Here is a 19,368-nt window from a genome sequence, read left to right as displayed (position 1 = left end):
ACATCTGCCAGTTCTTTTAATACTCTTGGATGCAGTTCATCTGGCCCTGGAGACTTGAATACATCTAAACTAGCCAAGTATTCTTGTACTATCTCCTTAGTTATTCTGGGCTGTGTTTCCTCTGCTGAATCATTTGCTCCAAATTCTTCAGGTCGGGCATTGTTTTTGTTATCGGAGAAGATTGAGGCAAAGAAGGAATTGAGGAGTTCAGCCCTTTCTGTGTCCCCTATTTGCATTTCCCCATCTTCTCCTCTGAGTGATCCCACTGTTTCTTTGTTCTTCCTTTTGCTACAGACATACCCATAAAAGCCTTTTTTGTTGCTTTTAACCTCTCTAGCAAGCATGAGTTCATTCTGTGCTTTAGCTTTTCTGACTTTGTGTCTACACGTGCTGGCTATTTGTTTGAATTCCTCTTTGGTGGTTTCCCCCCTTTTCCATTTTTTTGTACACATCCTTTTTTAATCTTAACTCAGTTAAAAGTTCTTTAGATAGCCACCCTGGCTTCTTTAGGCACCTTCCATGTTTCCGTCTCACTGGTATTGCCTGACGTTGTGCTTTTACTATCTCCCTCTTAACAAACTCCCAGCCATCATCATCATCATCATAATAATAATAATAATAATAATAATAATTTATTATTTATACCCCGCCCATCTGCCTGGGTTTCCCCAGCCACTCTGGGCAGCTTCCAACAAAACATTAAAATACAATAATTCATCATATATTAAAAGCTTCCCTAAAAAGGGCTGCCTTCAGATGTCTTCTAATCATGAACTCCCTTTCCTTTTAGTATTACTGTCCATGGGATCTCACCCAGCACTTCCCTAAGTTTTATGAAGTCGGCTTTCTTAAAGTCAAGAAATTGAGTCCTAGTATGCTTGGCTGCTCCTTTCCGCTGTATAGTAAACTTCAGAAGAGCATGATCACTCGCGCCTAATGATCCTTCCACTTCTACCCCACTAACCAGGTCATCAACATTGGTTAGGACCAGATCTAAAATGGCTGTTCCTCTTGTTGCTTCTCCCACTTTCTGGACAATGAAGTTGTCTGCAAGGCCAGTGAGGAATCTGTTTGACCTTATGCTCTTGGCTGAGTTTGACATCCAACAAATATCCAGGTAATTGAAGTCCCCCATTACTACTATCTCCCTTCCTTTTGCATGCTTGGCCATCTGTTCCAGGAAGGCATCATCTATGTCCGCCGTTTGGCTTGGGGATCTATAGTAAACTCCGACAATGAGGTCACTGTTATTCTTCTCTCCCTTAATTTTGACCCAAATGCTCTCACTTTGGCTTTGAGGTTCTAAATCTTGGATCTCTTCACAGGTATACACATCCCTGACATATAACGCCACTCCTCCTCCTTTCTTGTCTGGTCTGTTTCTCTGAAATAGATTGTATCCCTCCATTATTACATTCCAATCGTGGGACTTATCCCACCAGGTTTCAGTGATGCCTATTATGTCATATTTAGTTTGCTGTACCAAGAGCTGTTGAAAACTTTTCTACTCCATCAGGCTTGTGCAGACAATTAAGAGTACACCCTTCCACAGTAATTAGTTAACTTCTGATTTTAACTTTTTAATAACTTTCATGGCACGGTTTTACATACAATTGTTGGGAACTGTTCTGATTTGTTTTTTATTAGCAGTATATTAAAAAATATATATATAAATAACTTGTGATGAAAGGGCAAGACTACTATACTGTATATCTGTTTCCTTCAACTGCATTCTACACTGAAAAAAACAGTGTCTTTGAAATAGCAGGATACAACTGTACCTTTAAGAGTTCCAAGTTCCCTTCTTTTACTGGAGGTACACCCCTTTTCACTGGGTAGCCCATTCGAAGAGGAAGGGGCACACAGGAAGGTTTAAAAGCAGCTGCAACAGGGTACACACTAGTCCAATCCTGATCAACCTCCATCTTCTCAGTTCTGGGAGTTGCAGTCTAATGCAAATTTCAAACAAAAATAAAGTTTAAAATGTGAGACAATTCTATTTTTTATGACAAGATATGCTTTAACATCGATCAGTTTTTCGAGACAGATGTTCTCGCACCCCCTTATATGAGTCATATAATATGACACATGAGTTTTAGACTCCAACTGGATTAATCCTGGCTCAAATCCCTGTTGAGCCATAAAGGTCAAAGCATGGACTTGGACTAGTTTCTAGCTCTCAACCTAACTTATTAGCAAGGACAAAGCAATTCACATAGCCAAAAATTCATTTATAGTATTTATTTGGCTGTAGCTGAATAAGAACTGATATAAACTGTTTTGTGGAGGGCCTTTTCTGAATTACTTAATGACTTAATTTTGTAATTGTGGTATATCACATGTAACTAACACTTAAAAGTGCTAGCTTAGTAGGTGGAAGCCTACAATAAACACAACACTACATAGTTAAACCTGCTCTTGTGAGAATCCTAGTTCTTTCATAGAGTTTTAATTTCAGGGATACAGATTTGGAAGAAATGACAGTTGTCAGTATGTTGAAACAGAATAAGATCCAATAGGCTTAAAATATAATCCACATGCATCCTGAGTTTCTTACCTCTCTCCGGTATTTATCATTTTGTGAGGTCCTTCCTCTTTGTACCAATGCACCTATAATGGAAAATAATATTTCAGAAAAATATATTATTTTATTCAATATTACTGCATATGTGCAAATTCTATTATTCAAATAACAGTCTGGAAGAGAGAATCTTATGGTTTAGTTACCGTACTTTTCGCTCCATAAGGCGCACGGACCATAAGGCGCACCTAGTTTTTAGAGGGGGAAATCAAGAAAAAAAAAATCTTATTTTCCCCACCCCCACCCCCAAAGAGCAGCGGACAGGCTGCGCCCGGGGTTCCCCCTCCCCACAGCCCCAAAGAGCAAAGAAGCCAAGACAGCGAGCGGGATCCATCCTGCTCGCTGTCTTGGCTTCTCCCATAGCCGCGCGCAGCCTCTCCCGGCTGGAGAGGTTGTGCACGGCTAAAGAGGAAGAAGCTGCACGCGGCTAAAGTGGAAGATGGCAATACCCCCGCAAAAGCCCACAGGAGCTGCACACCCTTTAAGGGCTTTTCTACGAGGAGGGAGAAGGGACTGACTGGCCGCGTCAGTCCCTTCTCCCTCCTGGGGAAAAGCCCGCAAGAGCCGCATGGAGCTTGTGTGCAGCTCTTGGGGGCTTTTCCTGCATGCCTCCCTTTTTAGGAGTGAAAAGGTGCGTCTTATGGAGCGAAAAATACGGTAATACTTAAACCATCAGCATAAAAAACCCTTCATAGCAGATAGGGAGGCACAGATTTAATTTTGTTAAGTCTACTATAATAGCTTTACCATGGTGACTAATTGAAGCCTTCATTTCAAGGCAGTATTCTCTGAGTAGGAGATTTCTGAAAGTTGCAACAGGATGCAGGATTTGGAAGGCTCTTATGCCCTTTCACAGGCTTGCCATTTCTTAGTTCTGGTTTTCCCTATGCAACTGCTTGTTCCTATGCTTTTAGTCTTTTTCTAGATCTTATACTTCAGCCCTCTAGTCTCCTTTAAAGGTATTTTTAAAAACCTATTCACTATTGCTGACCCTTCAAGAACCCACATTCCTACTCAGTAAGTCTCAATTCCCCTTAGTTCTCAAATAAATCACATCAATTTCAGTGACACTTATTTCCTTTTAATGGTGGACAAGTTTTGCTAGTGAAATTTATCTGTTTGTTTATTAAATTTCTATACCGCCCTTCATCAGAGGATGACAGAGCAGTTTACAGAATAAAAACACCCAAGTCTAAGGCATGACAACAACAAAAACAATACCCCCCCACCCCCAGTTTCAAAGGGCACAAGTTGTTTAATGAGCCCAGGGCCTGGTGAAAAAGGAACGTTTTTGCCTGGCGCCTCAAGGTGTATAATGAAGGCGAACGTCCCTGGGGAGAGCTTCCCACAGACGGGGAGCCACTGCAGAGAAGGCCCCGTCCTCGTGTTGCCACCCTCTGGACCCCTCAAGGAGGGGGTACGATCTGAGGGTGGGTTCATGAGGGGAGGCGACCTTGAGATTTTGCGGCCGTTGTTCTTTGCTTCTGCTGCTGCTTCAAGAGGGCAGCAAGCGTCTTCCTCTCGCAGCCCCCGCGCACCACTTCCAGGGAAACAAAGCCCTCCTGAAAAGCGCCGGATTTGCGCCGCTCCCTTGCCCCGTCCCGCCCGGCTTCTCCTGTCGCAGCGCCCCCGCGGAGCTGCCCCTCGCTTCCCAGCCCCTCGGGGCTTTCCGCCAGGTACTGCTTTCCGCAGTACCTTTGCCGCGGCCGCCGGCCGCCGGCCGAGCCGCCGAGTAGCCAGCGGAGTAATTCCGGCTCGTCCGGAGAAGGCGGCCTCGCAGCGGCAGCAGCAGCGCGCCCAACGCTGAAGCGCCTCCGCAGGCGGCCGCCATTTTCGCACCGGAGTCGTGACGTCGATTTCTGGCGCTAGCGCTTCTCCTTCCTCTTCCGGTGGCTCGGGGCTGGAGCGGCGCATGCGCGTTTGTGGCGTCTGGGCCGTTTTCCCTCCTCCTCCTCGGAGGGGCGCTTCTCTGAGGCGCCTGTCGCCGCGGTTAGGATTGTAGGTTTTTCGTAGGAAAATAGCTTTAATTCGCTGAAGGATGGGGGATTTCTCCCTCATATATTTCTAAAGGGCGGGGTAGGAATAAAATAGAGAATAATTTTATTGATGAATTGATTTGGTTTGTAAAACCCCCTTTATCCGGAGATCGCGGGGGGGGGGTCACAACATAAAAATACGAAGTGAGAAAGCAAAATACATAGCCAAAGGAAACCCCAAACGCCGCGGGAAGCCTTGGCAGGAGGCCTGTGGGCGGCGGGGCTGCTCCAGGGCTGCCGTGGGACTCCAGGCCCCACCAGGCCTTGCCTCCGGGTCTGCCGGGGATCAGGACATCCCGGGAGGGAGCTCCAAGGGCTGCTCGGGAGGAGGAAGAAGAAGGTGGCGGCCTGGCGCTTCCACCCGAGAGGTTCCCAATAAAAAGTGAACAGTAAGCAGAGAGGAGGGTTGGGCTTGGAAATGCATCGTGCACCATCATGCACAGCGGTGAGGCGGCTTTTTTAACCCCCCTGCTCAGCTGTTTTTCCCTAGCCCTGTTCAGAGACCAGGCTTTGAGGGAGGGTGGGCTGTGTCTGTCTGTGTGGATAGCAGGGGGAGGAAGAATTCCACACTGCCATACACTTGCCATTTCTCTGTTGCAAATCCCTCAGCTTTGTACCAAATATGGGATCAAAAAACCTCATTTCTCACTGGATGTCTAATTCTGGCTTCAGCTTGTGCACATATTTGTGTTTAAACCAGGCTCACTGATGCACTGAAAAGACCACACAGCATGCTTGTAGTACCTCCTGAAAATACAAGAGAGAACCAGAAATCCTTTCTAAAGTTAAGAAATTTTAGTTCACTGGACTTGTACTAGTACTTATTCATTAAGAAAACCCAAGTGGCAAATATTTGCAGACTACAAGCTGCAGTTTCATAGTTTTGCAGAGTAGGCTTATATCTGTACCTACTGTAACGTGTTAACTTTCTGAGGAGATGAAAAGCTAGGTGTCACCAATCTGTCACCCTTGGAGACCAAATCCTATTCCCACTGGTGCAAGCATGTTTAGGAACCAGGTGCTCTAATTCCATTTGTTGGGTAGGATGTGAGAAAGGACAGTTGTACATATGTAGAATCTGTACTTGTGATTAGGTGTGCTCACAGGCTTTATGTTACCTGTGCACATGCCCAGTTTGCCTTAGAATGGAGAGAATGATTGGGGTGTGGCAGTGGAATTTAGAAACAACTAGATGTGATATTGCTGGTAGACTGGACACACGGGTGAGGGGAGGACATAAGTCTGAATTTGAACTGAAGGATTCAACTTCAAATGCACACAGATGTGGATTGCCAAGATCAAATTTGAACTGAAAAGCTGCACATTGCAGTTTCAACCAAGCCCTTTGTTTCATTGCTAATGAAAATACAATTAAAATAAAATTTAACTAGAAATTATAGTTTTAATTTTGCCACTATCAGTATGCCATCAATGCTAAATACATTTTAAGAAAACATGCAAGTAACATGTTAGTGTTTCAGCAACAGTTATATTGTCAGTCATGTCACTGAAAGGGTTTCTGTATAAACTGAAAAGATAAGACTGAGTTGTCAAACCTGAACTTTGGAGGTCCTACCCTGTTTTCTCTTAATAGCGTTTTACTGCATATGCACCAGACATTAAAAACACATTTCTGCTCCTCCAAAAATGTCCCCAGAACTCGCTTTTAAGGGTTGCTGGAACTGCACCTCTGTAAGGGGTACAGTTCCCAGCATTCTTTGGGGCGGGGGTGCTTTAAATGTATGGTGTGTATTTTCAAAGCATTTTAATAAAAGCTCACACTTAACGCTTGTGTGGTGTAGTGCAGGGGTCACCCATATGCTGCCCACCAGATATTGGGACTCCCATCAGCCCTAGCTATCGTGGCCAATGGTCAGGTGATGGAGTCCCACCAACACCTGGAAGGCTACTCTGCACGTACTGGTTAGAATTTCAGACTATGGCTAGGGAGTCCTAGGTTCAAATCTACATTCACTGAACCATGGAATTTACAGTGACTTTGAGACCATCACTATAGCCCAGTGCACATACACACTGCATGAACAGGCAGCAGGCACAGAATGGGCAGGCACACCTGTGGCTGCACAGCATGAATGGCTGCCCACCTAAGGTCCACACTTGGGGTGTGAATATCGGTGAAGAAAAGCCTGCAGGTGTAGACCTCCAGTAGCATAGGCTTTTCCTGTGCTCAGTAACTCTGTAAAATCAGTGTTGAAGAACACATGGAACATTTTTATTTTTTGCATTTATGAACTACCTTTTCCTCTAAGGAGCTCAAGGAAGAACACATGGTTCTCCCTCTCTTCCTTTAATCCCCACAACAACCCAGGTTAGGCTGAGAGGCAGCAACTGGCCCAAGGTCACCCAGTATAGTATAGTATAGTATAGTATAGTCGTACCTTGGTTCTCGAACGCCTTGGTACTTGTATGTTTTGGCTCCCGAATGCCACAAACCTGGAAGTAAGTGTTCCGGTTTGCAAATGTTTTTTGGAAGCTGAAGATCCGATGCAGCTTCTGTGGCTTCCAATTGAGTGCTGGAAGCTCCTGCAGCCAATTGGAAGCTGCGCCTTGGTTTTCGAACGATTCCGGGAGTGAAATGGACTCCCAGAATGGATTAAGTTTGACAACCAAGGTACAACCATAGTATAGTATAGTATAGTATAGTATAGTATAGTAATTATATATGATTCTAGAAGGTAGTGGCTCAGTAGCAGAGCACTGCATGCCAAAGGTCTGAGGCTTAATCCCTGGCATCTTGAGGGATAGTTAGGAGACTCCGTCTGAAATCCTGGAGAGCCATTGCTAATGTAGAAAATATGGTGGACCAACGGCCTGACAGGATAAGGCAGGCTTTTATGTTCCTAACTGTTTAACTGGACAATAGCCTCTCAATGTGAGGTAAACACACAATTTTGCCCTTAAATTGGTTTTTGAAGCAGATGTGACTTCCTTTCGAACTCTTCCGAATAGCAGACATTTCTTATACAGTAAGTCTACTGAAGCAATGATTTCCCTTTGATCAGCCACTGAAAATGTGCTTATAGTTGTACAACTTTTGACAATATTTTGTTACCTCCACATTATCAATGGGGTGGATCCTTTTCCAGTGCACTACTAATGATTGAAGCAAACCTAATAATACAATGCTAGGACACTTAATATAATTGGAGCAAGGAATCAAGTAACAGTTGAAGCTCAGTGTACAAGAATTTATATTGTCTCATTATTTGAAAGCTTTCTGCTGCTGCTATCTGATACCTCTTCAATAAGAATAGGCCTAATATTGCAAGCAGTAATTCTTGCCGCCTTTTGTGTAGCTCAATGGAGAACGCTGAGTATTACAAGTGTACAGTGTCTTCAATACACCAACTTATTCATTATTTCCAGTCATTTATATTGATAGAATGTTGAAATATGGATTTTGTAACTTACTGCATTGGAGGTTTTTTAAAACTCGCTTTAGTCATTTCTTAGTATTGAATTACCAACCTGTCCCATTCTGAGAATACTGTATGTAGGTGAATAAACTTTAAAACTGGGAGACAATAAGATGGTGTGAGCACATCATATAAGCTTAAAACCTACCGGTAGTTACTATAGAGTGAGGCCATTGGATTTGGGTTCATGAGAGAAGACATGAGACACCTTAAAAGTTATATTCCGCTGACTACACTTTTAAGTTAATTAAAAGTGGGTGGGGGACATGCCTTAAAATACGACAGCTGCAAATACTTCATGTCTATTCTTCCTCCACTGAATATAGGGTATTGGCTAAATAAATAACTCGTTCATCAGCTTCTGGCAGCAATTTCCAGAATGATTTTCATGGCATCTTTGTGACTCACTGTAGATTTCCCTTGGATTACGCCCCCTTGCAGAGAACACAGAGTGCACATGCACTGTGCAAAAAGGATGCGCAAATGGCTGTAAACCAAACATGGAGGTAAACTATCTTGTGGTGAACACTGTAGGCATTCAACTCTTAACAGTTGCTGCTGGTCAAGCACTCAGTAACCACGACTCCTTTCAGGAAGAGAGCTTGACTTGCGTAAGAAAAACTGTAAATGCTGCACAGAGGCTTCCACAACAACCAACAGAGGGTTAGCAAATACTGCTTCATTGACTACAATCCCTTCTCCAAAAGGAAGATCCCTAATGCAGACAGCAAAAGGATAATCTGTGGGAGAAGGAGGCTGATGCACTGATGCACCAAAGTGATGTCTGTTTGTGTCTCATTCATTCACCAGCACCTTCTGAAGTCCTTTGCAGCTGCAGGGACTGGGATCTACTTGCTGCCCCATTCACATAAAGGGCATGTGGGCACCAGGCCTGCTAGGAGGTCATGGAGGTGTGGCCAAGTTCTGTTTTTATCCCTCCTGGGCTCCTCGTGTTGAGGGCATCTCCTCCTCCTCTCTGACAGTTCACCTTACAACTGCCATCCTGAGCCAGCCAGGACTGCAGAAGCCATGAGACCCCTTTCTGTGTAATCACACCCCTTTTGACAGTCCTGGGTCTCTCTGGGTCAAACATGGAGGATTCTGGAGCTATCTCAACCAGATCCAGCTAAATCCCAGATGGACTTGAATCAAGGTGATTCAGTTCAGAATCCAGGATTTGTCCATGTCTGATACACAACCTTAATAAGAACACCCACACACCCCTTTCCAAGCTTCTCAGATAGGTTATTTCTGCTTCAAACCTTTAGCCTTTGAGTTCCCTCACAATCAGCTGTAGTTGCTCCAAACAACTTGCATAAGTGGGATTAACCCTTGTTAGTCCCCTCCTCCCAAATCAAAACAGGAAGTCTCTTTATGCCTAGTATAGAAAGTACGTATCAGGGGTGAGAGTGCCAAGAAAAACACAATTCCCATCATGTATCTGTGTCAACAAGTTTCCAGGCTCATAACATCCATTGCTATATTAAAAAATATATTACATGGCCTAGAATAGAGGTTCCCAAACTTATTTGGCCTACTGCCCCCTTTTCAGAAAAAAACCTACTCAGCACCCACTTTAAGTGAACAAACAGAAAGATACAGTGACAAATTTGCATTCTTTTATGCACCTATATTTCTACCTACATCTTGTATCATTCTAAAGAAAGATGTTATAAATAAGACACCTTGAAGCTTGAACTCTGTGTTACATTGGTAAGTGTCATTACACAACAGATGAAACAGGTACAAACGGGTTTTCCAAAAAATATTTTTTCTTTATGTTTCCACTGCCCGCTTATTTTTATTCAATGCCCCCCCATTGCACTTGAGGCTACTATGCCACCCCTGGATCCTTCCATCACCCCAGGGGGGAATCGCCCACTTTGGGAAAAACTGGCCTAGAATATATTTGAAGAGGGCCTCCCACTCCTCTCAGTGTACGAAGCTTTTTAATTTCATCAGCTTAGAAACACATTTAAATAATGATGATGATTTAAATTCTCCCAATTCCCCCATGCCTTATCCATAAAAGAAAAGGAAAAATGCTAAAATAAAAACAACAGGAGTAAAGTACTTCTGGGAAATGATATATAATGAGATGGAAAAGATGTTGAAATATACATTCTTAAAAAAACCAGAAGCATTTTTACTTGGTATTATAGGCCAAGCCATTAACAGACAAGATGCTAAACTGTTCTTATATGCAACAACAGCGGTAAGAGTATTGTTAGCCCAGAAATGGAAGCAAGAAGAAATTCTGACGGAAGAAGAATGGCAGACAAAATTAATGGACTATGCACAATTGGACAAAATGACAGGAAGGATTCAAAACCTGCGGGACCAGAGATTTACAGAAGACTGGAAGAAGTATATGAATTATTTGAAGAGCAACTGTAATCAACAAATTACGCTAGTAGGACTACAAGAAGTTTTGTAAGGCGAAATATACGAAGTGTTACAAAGTAGAAAAAGATAGAGACATTAGTTATGAGTTTGAAATGTAATAGGGAAAATAAGAAATGCATACTAAGAGATTAGATTGGAAAATTTTCAGACATGACTGATGGAAGTCAAAAAAATTGAATAAGATGTAAAAGTATGTTTAATTACTGTTAAAAATGGTATGATAAAAAACATATATATATATATACACGACAGGAGACTCACAGGGTGTCCATTGGTACTTGCTCACACAAAAGGCAAGTCAGTGAAAGAAAAGGCAGGCAAGCAGAATGGCTGGCGAGGAAAGCCCTCCTGCTGTGGGGCCTGATGCTAAGTGTGGCCCTCAAGGAAACAACTCTTTGCATGCTCAGAAAACATAATATGGTCTAATTTTCTTCTGTGGCTGTATGCTAACTCCTGTGTCCTGATTGGCCGGTTTGCCATCAAGAGAAGATGAGAGAGTGGAGATCCAAGGTATCCACTGCCCTAGAAAAATGCAAAAAATGTTCATGTGGTTTTCGTGCCTGGAGATGGATGGAAGAGATCTTGTGGCCACAGCAATATAGTTTGCCCAGAGAATGGGAGAGTGACAGAAATATTTCCAGCAGTCTCTCTTATGTTCAAATTGAAGGATAAGAATGTGTGTGTTGGACAGGAAAGTGTGTTGTGTTCAAATTTTGGAGAAAACTTAAAATGATTGCTTGAGGTTTCACTTGGTAGGGCAGTACCCAGGTTGCCCTAATATAGCAGCTTCCACTGAACACAGGACTTACTTTAAAAAAAGGCAAAGTGAAAAATGTCAAATTTCAGAATAAATTACAACCCAATAATTTATTAATGTATTAATTATTATTAATAATATTTATAGTATAATTATAAATTATAACCTAATGCAGGCATGTGGAAAGGAATGAGATCCAATTTGGGGAACTGGTAGCATTTGATTTGCAGGAAACAGCAGCCTCCAAGGCCCGTTATTATGGACGAGGTACAAATCTTAATCAGGAGGACAAAGAGGAACTCCGATATTATGCCCTTTGGGAAACGATGCCTTATGAGGAACGGCTAAGGGAGCTGGGCATGTTTAGCCTGGAGAAGAGGAGGTTAAGGGGTGATATGATAGCCATGTTCAAATATATAAAAGGATGTCACATAGAGGAGGGAGAAAGGTTGTTTTCTGCTGCTCCAGAGAAGCGGACACGGAGCAATGGATCCAAACTACAAGAAAGAAGATTCCACCTAAACATTAGGAAGAACTTCCTGACAGTAAGAGCTGTTCGACAGTGGAATTTGCTGCCAAGGAGTGTGGTGGAGTCTCCTTTTTTGGAGGTCTTTAAGCAGAGGCTTGACAACCATATGTCAGGAGTGCTCTGATGGTGTTTCCTGCTTGGCAGGGGGTTGGACTCGATGGCCCTTGTGGTCTCTTCCAACTCTATGATTCTATGATTCTATGAACTAGTTGAATTATTTCAATTTAAAAATGCAGTGGCAAATTACCTATACCTGGAAACTCAGCCATTCACCATTTTGGTTCATTAAAAGATAACAAGAAAGAGCCGCAGATGACAGATTGGTCAGCTTCATGGGCATGGCTGTTAATACAGATATTGTTTCATTCAGCTAACATTTATTCACCGTAGACCTTGAGTAATTAATTTCAATGGGTCTGCTCTGAGGAAAAGTTACCTGAGTGCAACTCATAGCCAGAATCTGTTCACTCAGATCCACAGGAACAGCTGAGATTTAAAAAATGGGCAAGGATCAGTGTTTTTGTTTTGTGCCATTTCACCTCAAAATATGCAACTGCTTTCTGCATTGTTCATTATGGGGCATTTGTAGTTTTCTCAGTGGTCATAGATTTCACATAAGTTAGCCATACAGTTAAAAATGTTTCATTCAGTATGTGGTATTAAATTTCACATTCAGTATGACAGATACCTTAATAAAGCCCCCTGTAATGGGAATTTGGTTGCCCATTCTGAGCTCTTATGAGATCATAAAAATTAGGTGTTGGTAACTAGACAGTTATTTTAATACCCAGTACCTGAAATTTCCCAAACATATGCTTTTATAACGCTGTGAAAATGTAGTGGGTGATACTAGAAGGAATGTTAGATGGCAGGTGACTTGAAAATATCAGATACCTTATGTTGAGGCAGCAAGGATAGAAGACATGCAAATGCTGAGGAAGTCCTACAGCCGTGGTGAATTCTCCTTTTGGAGGTTTTTAAGCAGAGGTTGGATGGCCATCTGTCACGGATGATCTAGTTAATATTCCTGCATTGCAGGGGGTTGATGAATCACAGAGTTGGCAGGGACCCCAAAGGTCATCCAGTACAACCCCCTGCAATCGCAGCTAAAGCATCCATGACAGATGGCCATCCAACCTCTGCTTAAAAACCTCCAAGAAAGGAGAGTCCACCATCTCTCCTGGGAGTCTGTTCCACTACTGAACAGCTCTTACTGTCAGAAGGTTTTTCCAAATGTTTAGTTGGAATTTCCTTTCTTGCAACTTGAAGCCCTTGGTTCGAGTCCTACCATCCAGAGCCGGAGAAAACAAGCATGCTCCCTCTTCCATGTGGCAGCCCTTAAGATGACCCTCAAGGTCACTTCCAACTCTACAGTTCCATGATTCTAACATCCAGTTTTCAGCTTTGTTTACTCCTAAAGCGTGATCACACTTTCAGTATTGAAAATAGGCTTGCACATTCTTTCCTTTGACAAAAACTTTCATGCAACTGCTTTTAAAGAACTTCCTTTCTTGGTGTTAAATATACAAAATAGCTATACGTTAACTTTTTTATAAATTTGCAGCCAGAAAGCAATGGAGAAATAATATATTTTATATTATACCTTCTCTCCCTACTGCAGAAAGATAGATATATTTATTTTTTACAATAGGCATACTGCAATATCTGACTTTGAAAACTTTTGCTATGTTCTTTTGAACCAAGACAGCAGCTGCCCAGAAGATGAAGAAGTTAATTTGCTCAAGCAATTGCTGTATCTTGTCAAGAAAACCACTTCATAGAGAAATGGTTATAATTTGAATTGCTAAATTACATCTAGGACTGGCTGAATAGTTAAAATACATGCATTCACTATTTGTAATGAGGAATTTTGTACTGTACAGTAGATAGGATCCAATAAGCCTTTTTATTGCATATATGTTTTGTTATGATTGTATTGAAACCAAGTCATTGTGGCTAAAAACCTGATTTCAGGAGAATCTGAATCTTGTTCCCAAAACCAACGTATATATACCTTGAAGAAATCTGGATTAGAGTCCTTTAAGGTGGTTGAAACCTGTTTTTGTATGCCTACATTGCAGAAAACCTCCCAACTTGCAAGAAATTGGGTTTCAGTGTCCCCATAGCAAATTTCACACCTTTGTGCAGATAGAACTAAATTGAATGGGGCAATCTGCACATTTACTCAGAAGGCATTCCAGGCGTGTTAAATGGTACTTATTCCCTAGTAAATGCGCATAGGATCACAACCTTACTGGTATAAAGTCTAGTCTATACTTTCATGCAACACTTCATGGCTGTGCTCTGCTGTTCGGATGCAGTTTTAGGAACAGGCCCCCCACCCCCATCTTTAAAGATGTATATCTTAGAAGTCTGTGACAAAGATGAAAAGAGTTGCTGTAGGTGTGTCTGAGAGTTTGGACATGCCCAATTTCAATTTTACTGTTTCTTTAAATAGTAGGTCTGTGGCTCAAACAAACCCAAATCCCCACCTTGGACAATGCGAAGTCGGGGATTGTGGTTTCTTGCTGTTGAAAGTGGGACGTCTCTCTCTGTTCACAGTAAACCATGAATTGTGGTTTATTGTGATGTGTGAATGCAGCCAGTGTGTTCTGAGAAAGTTTGAGGGGTTTTTAAAAGCCTTAAAAGTGTGCTTTGTTAAAAACAGAGGGAAAAGGCAGAAGGTTTTGTACTTACCCCTGCCAGCATGGAGACATTTCCAGTTAGCAATGTAACTTGCTCTTGAATATTCTGAAGGCTTTTCCCAGTGAGCAAGATAGTTAGTTCCAAGATAGGAGCAGTGTGATGATGTTCAGTTGGTGCATGATGCTGAAATTGTCTTGCATGGGTTTCATCAAATCTTCATAGGCATTTTTAACACCCAAGGCTTCCGCAGATCCTGTCCATTAAGCTTTGTCTGAAATTAAGCCAAGTCTGAATTCAGAGGAGATAAGAAAACTATGCTTAATCCATTTGTTCTGGATTTGAAGGGAGGGTAGAGAGGGAAATCTGCCTGGCCACCCCTCCCCACATGCTGATAAAAGCACAGGAAAGGAAAAAGCCACATCTGTCAGTCACAAAATGATCAGCACCATCAAAATGATGCCCTACAGATTTTCTGCCAAAGGAAAACTAACAAGACATGGGGAGGTCCTCTGAATGGGTTAGGGTGGGACTTTATCAGCCAGGGGGCAGAGCCAGACGACTCTCTCGCTGTTCCTGTCCTTGGATTATGCCATATGGAGCAGAGGGAAGCGCCAAGGGAGAGAAAAAACACCCTGCAACAGGAGAGGGTATGTGCTGCCTTCCAGAAGGTTTCAGGTTTTGTCTTTTCTGTCTCACGCATCAAATCAGGAGCAGCCGCCTTGCCCTACCAAGATCTGCTGCACGCTATCAGACACAGGACTGAGTATTCCAGCTAATTTTATTTGCTTTAAGGATTTGAGCAAGCAAAATTTCTCTTTGCTGGCTTATAAATTCATTCTGAAATGTTAAACGTGAGGGTAGAAAAGTTAAATGCAATCACTAGACAACTGAGGAAATACTGATGCAACAGCGTTGCTGGAAATAACTAATGTGTATGCCGTATTCAAAGTTTGTACAAAGAGAGCTATTCAGAAGTTTAGAACCTCTCAAAATAGCGAAATCTGGGAATGGGCATGTTTTGAAAAGGAATTTAAGCCTTAAAACCCCGCATTCAAATGCGGGAAGGATAGACATGGTATAGATACAGTTATGAAATTGCTCAGCAGTTATGAAGACTGACTTGATGACAATATAATGACGATGCTTTCTTATGGTATTTTATGTGAATTGTCCAAGTCTTACTTACACACACACACACACACACACACACACACACACACACACACACACACACACACACCCATTTCTTTTTGGTAATACAGTATGTCTAAAGACTAACTTGATCCGAGTCTGTAAAGCAAAATAATTTCCGGAAGGAACAAAATACAATTCTCAGTGGGTTGTTTTTTTTGGGGGGGGGGGTTAACTGGTTATCCAGACCAAACATTGAATCAGTGAGTGCATTAACATTTGCCATGTGCCTAATCTTGTATTAAGCTGTTGTAAAAGATTAAAAGGTTCTATTTGCACTAGGTCTGCAGGAGTTTCCTACCTTCATTGGAACTAAGGCTTAAAATCTGATTGAAAAAATGTAAAGGATACAGACTGCAAGAAACCAAAAGAATAATCTCTAAGGTTTCTCTCCACCCCATCCCCATAATTAAGTGTACCATCAGTTCACACAGATAAGAGAAATAATTAATTACAAAATGCCCACATAAAGTTATATATGCAGTTTAAAGTTAAACTTTTCAATAATTCATAGATGGAGGCCTTGCCCTTTCAAAGCGTTATCTTGTCTGCTGTATTGCAGTCTCAGTACTGGGTTTTACAAATGCAACCGGGTATACTCTGGATGCCAGACATATTAGCCAAAAATGCTAATATAAAATTTAGAATGACTGGTGCCAACTTTGCAACTATTTGGTTCCAGGTCAAAACTTGCCTTTTTGGCAAAGCATTTTAAAGTTAATTTTAAAGTCTATTTTGATTGTTTGTCTTTTCGTTTATTGTATTGTATTTGTGTGTGGGGGGGTTGCTTTTATTTATGCCTATTATATACTGGCCTGGTAGGAAAAACAGTCTAGAAATGTTTTTAATGAAAGAAGAAATAAAAGGAAAAGGCAGCTGAGCAGTTCTGACTTGTCCTTTAACACTGGGTCCATTTCCTACCAATCCAGCTTTGCCACAGAATGTACATTCAACAGGAAGCTGCAACTAATTCCATTTCTCCTGCATGTTTTTGTTCCATTCACTTTTCAATGTGCACTTAAGCGCCTTAGGTGAACTCTCTTACGGACAAAACTTTTAAGTGAATTTTGAAATAAATAATGTGGTTGTCACAAATGATTCCTGGAACTTCCTTATAGGCCACTGTCAGCATTTCCAAACCTTAACCAATGTGTCCGTTTGTTAAAAATGGTGCCATGTACTAGTCTATAAATAACACTCAAGTCATGCTCCTGACTTGCTTTGCTGTATAGTGACTCTTTAATTGCTTTCCTCCTTCAGAGCCTTTATCTTTTACTTGAGACTTCCATTATCTAAACATCTTCTTGTGATTTAATTTCAGAATCCTGGTAACAGGTGACAGACTGGCTGCACACGGCGGTGTTGTTCCACAATAATGTTTGACTTCTTACTGGGTGGCTGGAGAATGCCAAAGGCAGAGAAGATATACAATACCTTTTATAATTTTAAATATTGATCAAGGTGAGCAATACACCTACTTCATTACAGAATGTCTTACGGTAATGGTGAAACTGGTGGGCACCCAATGTATAACCTTTGCAGTAGAGTTCAGCTTTCTGACTCCCAAGTGGGGAACCTGAATGGACACAGGAAGTCTGCAACCTTTTTGGAAGTGCGAGCAAACTTAAACAATATGCAGTACTCTTCTGTGGCACTTGATCCCGATTCTTTGGTGACTAATGGATCAAAAATTTATTCAAACTCTGAAGAAGAAAATCCACATGATCCTGCTTTCCAGATAAACACCGAATCCATGACAGGAAGTGAGGTACACCGGGCCTACCCTACAAAATGCTTTTATGGCCCATACTTAACCAAAACTAGTATGCAGGGAGATGTGTACAACTTTCTGGAACGGCCGAGTGGATGGAAGTGTTTCATTTATCACTTTGCAGTGTAAGTACCTTTTTTCCTCTCCATATGACTATTTCCTTGTTGTGAACCTGCACTTTTTTTATTTCACAGAAAGTGAACTATTGAGCTTAATATGCCAATACATTTCCTGGGAGTGTGGATCAAATAAAATGCTAGCACCAGAACAAACCAGGAGTATGTGAATCCATCCATCCACCCATCTGATTCTGCCGCCCCCCCATAACATTACCTAACTTTTGACTTCCCTCAGAATTCCTTAAATGTTTTGCCAGATGACTCCTCAAAATCAAATGGAATTTCTTTTATGCAACATTTTGATAGGCCATTCCAGAACACTTTAACTTAAAGATGTATTCGGTGGGAGCTTGTGTAATGGTTAAGAATACAATAGACTGAAAGACTCTGAAAGACAAATCTTACTTCAGCCATGAACTTACCAGTTGGTCTTAGTTAAGCTGATGTTTTTTCAGTCTTAGCAGACATACATACATACACTCCATCTACAACGTCAGGATAATGGTGATGAAACAGACGGTTGTAAGGATTACTGGGAGAATGGGCATATGGAACACTCTCATGCTCAGAAAGCACCCAAGCAGCAGCAATGGCTAATCTATCTTTTCTTTAGATATGACTGACCCTTGCTTTATCAAGGCTTGCTAATATTATGGTTTTATTTGTTTATATTGCCCTTCATATTTTTTATAATTATGGGGAATCAGCTAGCATTAATTTTAATAGGAACTGATTCCATGTAATTGTAGGGTCAGCTCTCTACATAGGTGCCTTTACACAGCTACCTGCAAATGCTATTTGGATGACTGATGTGGTTCAGAAGGTCCTAGGCTGCGCACACACTACAGTTTAGTGTGCATTCAGTGCATACCGTGTGCTTGGCTTTTTAAAATTATTATTGTACATGAGACTTCAACCCCAATGCAGACACATCCTGTTTTTTCTGATGACTTGATGTGTTTTCCCCCACGAACCAGGTTTGATGTGAAAATAGATTTTAAGCCTAAATAAATTCATATTTCAGCCCATGTGTGTACAAAACAAAGAGCATGTGAACAGTACACTTGTTGCTGTGGCTCCCCTCATGGCGATGTTGCAGTGGGTGTGTAGCGCTGCAGAGAATTGCACTTCCTTTATGCTTCTCAGGACGCACTTAGCTTCTAATTGTTCATTCACTTCCACATTTACCTTAGTTTATGCTTTATCGGTGGGTTACTGCTGGGCTGGGGGACACGCTTTATTTTGGTGAAAGTCTGGTGTATCAGGAAACTTGTTTCTGAAAAAATTTAGAAACTGCTTGGCTGCACACAAGCAAACAAATTCCTGCCTGCAATGGACCTCATCTCTCCTGAACTCAGAGAGAGTAGGCTACTGCTGGGGCTGAAAGGGACACATTTTTTTTAAGGGTTAAAAGTTAATCTGCTGTTTGGTGACAGTCTGGTATACCATACTGGAAAACGTGTATAACAACAACAACAACAACAACAACAGCTGTGCACACACAAGGTAAATAAATACCTGCACACATGCCTACAGTGGGGCGTGGAAACACAGGGGGAGGAGTTGAGAACGCAGGTGTGGGGGTTAGTGTTAATTATATGTTTCTGTGTTTTTGTACTGCAAACCACCCTGTTATCCTTGGATGAAAGGCTGTAATTAAATTAAATTTAATGGTGGTGATGATGATGATATGGCTGCTGCTTTAGCTATCAGTGTAATGAACAGGTATGGACAAACTATACAGATGTGCACAGAAAAAAGAGCTCTGTGCATTTCAAACACTTTGTGTGCACACAGCCCTGCTTTCAATCCCAGCGTGATGCCGTCAAAGGGATCCAGGTGCTTCTGTGTCCTGCTTCACAGAGACATCTCTCTGTCTTGAAGAGCTACCAGGC

At 41.8% G+C, this 19,368-nt stretch overlaps 2 protein-coding genes across 7 annotated transcripts in view; one reads left to right on the top strand and one right to left on the bottom strand.

Annotated features, from left to right (window-relative positions):
- MRPS35 (mitochondrial ribosomal protein S35) overlaps nucleotides 1-4,442 on the bottom strand; it is a 35,559-nt gene extending 31,117 nt beyond the window's left edge. Inside the window, exons 1-3 of the mRNA XM_081191066.1 lie at nucleotides 4,277-4,442; nucleotides 2,558-2,610; nucleotides 1,782-1,949 (exon numbers count right to left, since the gene is read on the bottom strand). Of these exons, the coding sequence (XP_081047192.1) occupies nucleotides 1,782-1,949; nucleotides 2,558-2,610; nucleotides 4,277-4,412 (357 nt within the window). The 5' untranslated portion in view covers nucleotides 4,413-4,442. The remainder of the gene's footprint in view (nucleotides 1-1,781; nucleotides 1,950-2,557; nucleotides 2,611-4,276) is intronic.
- A 40-nt stretch (nucleotides 4,443-4,482) lies between these two features.
- LOC308585396 (potassium voltage-gated channel subfamily KQT member 1-like) overlaps nucleotides 4,483-19,368 on the top strand; it is a 395,874-nt gene continuing 380,988 nt past the window's right edge. For 3 of the 6 annotated variants that reach the window (XM_081191024.1, XM_081191022.1, XM_081191023.1), the window contains exons 1-2: nucleotides 4,483-5,006; nucleotides 16,905-17,479. In XM_081191024.1, the coding sequence (XP_081047150.1) occupies nucleotides 17,073-17,479 (407 nt within the window). In that variant the 5' untranslated portion in view covers nucleotides 4,483-5,006; nucleotides 16,905-17,072. Of the gene's footprint in view, nucleotides 5,007-7,553; nucleotides 7,605-13,997; nucleotides 15,040-15,100; nucleotides 15,156-16,904; nucleotides 17,480-19,368 lie in introns of those variants that run through there. The other 3 variants (XM_081191019.1, XM_081191020.1, XM_081191021.1) reach the window with 3 other exon arrangements.

This window comes from Podarcis bocagei (genome assembly GCF_964188305.1).
Source record: "Podarcis bocagei genome assembly, chromosome: 4".
NCBI lineage: Eukaryota > Metazoa > Chordata > Lepidosauria > Squamata > Lacertidae > Podarcis > Podarcis bocagei.
The sequence above is the reverse complement of the archived record's forward strand: the minus strand, read 5'-3'. Positions and strand labels throughout refer to the sequence as shown.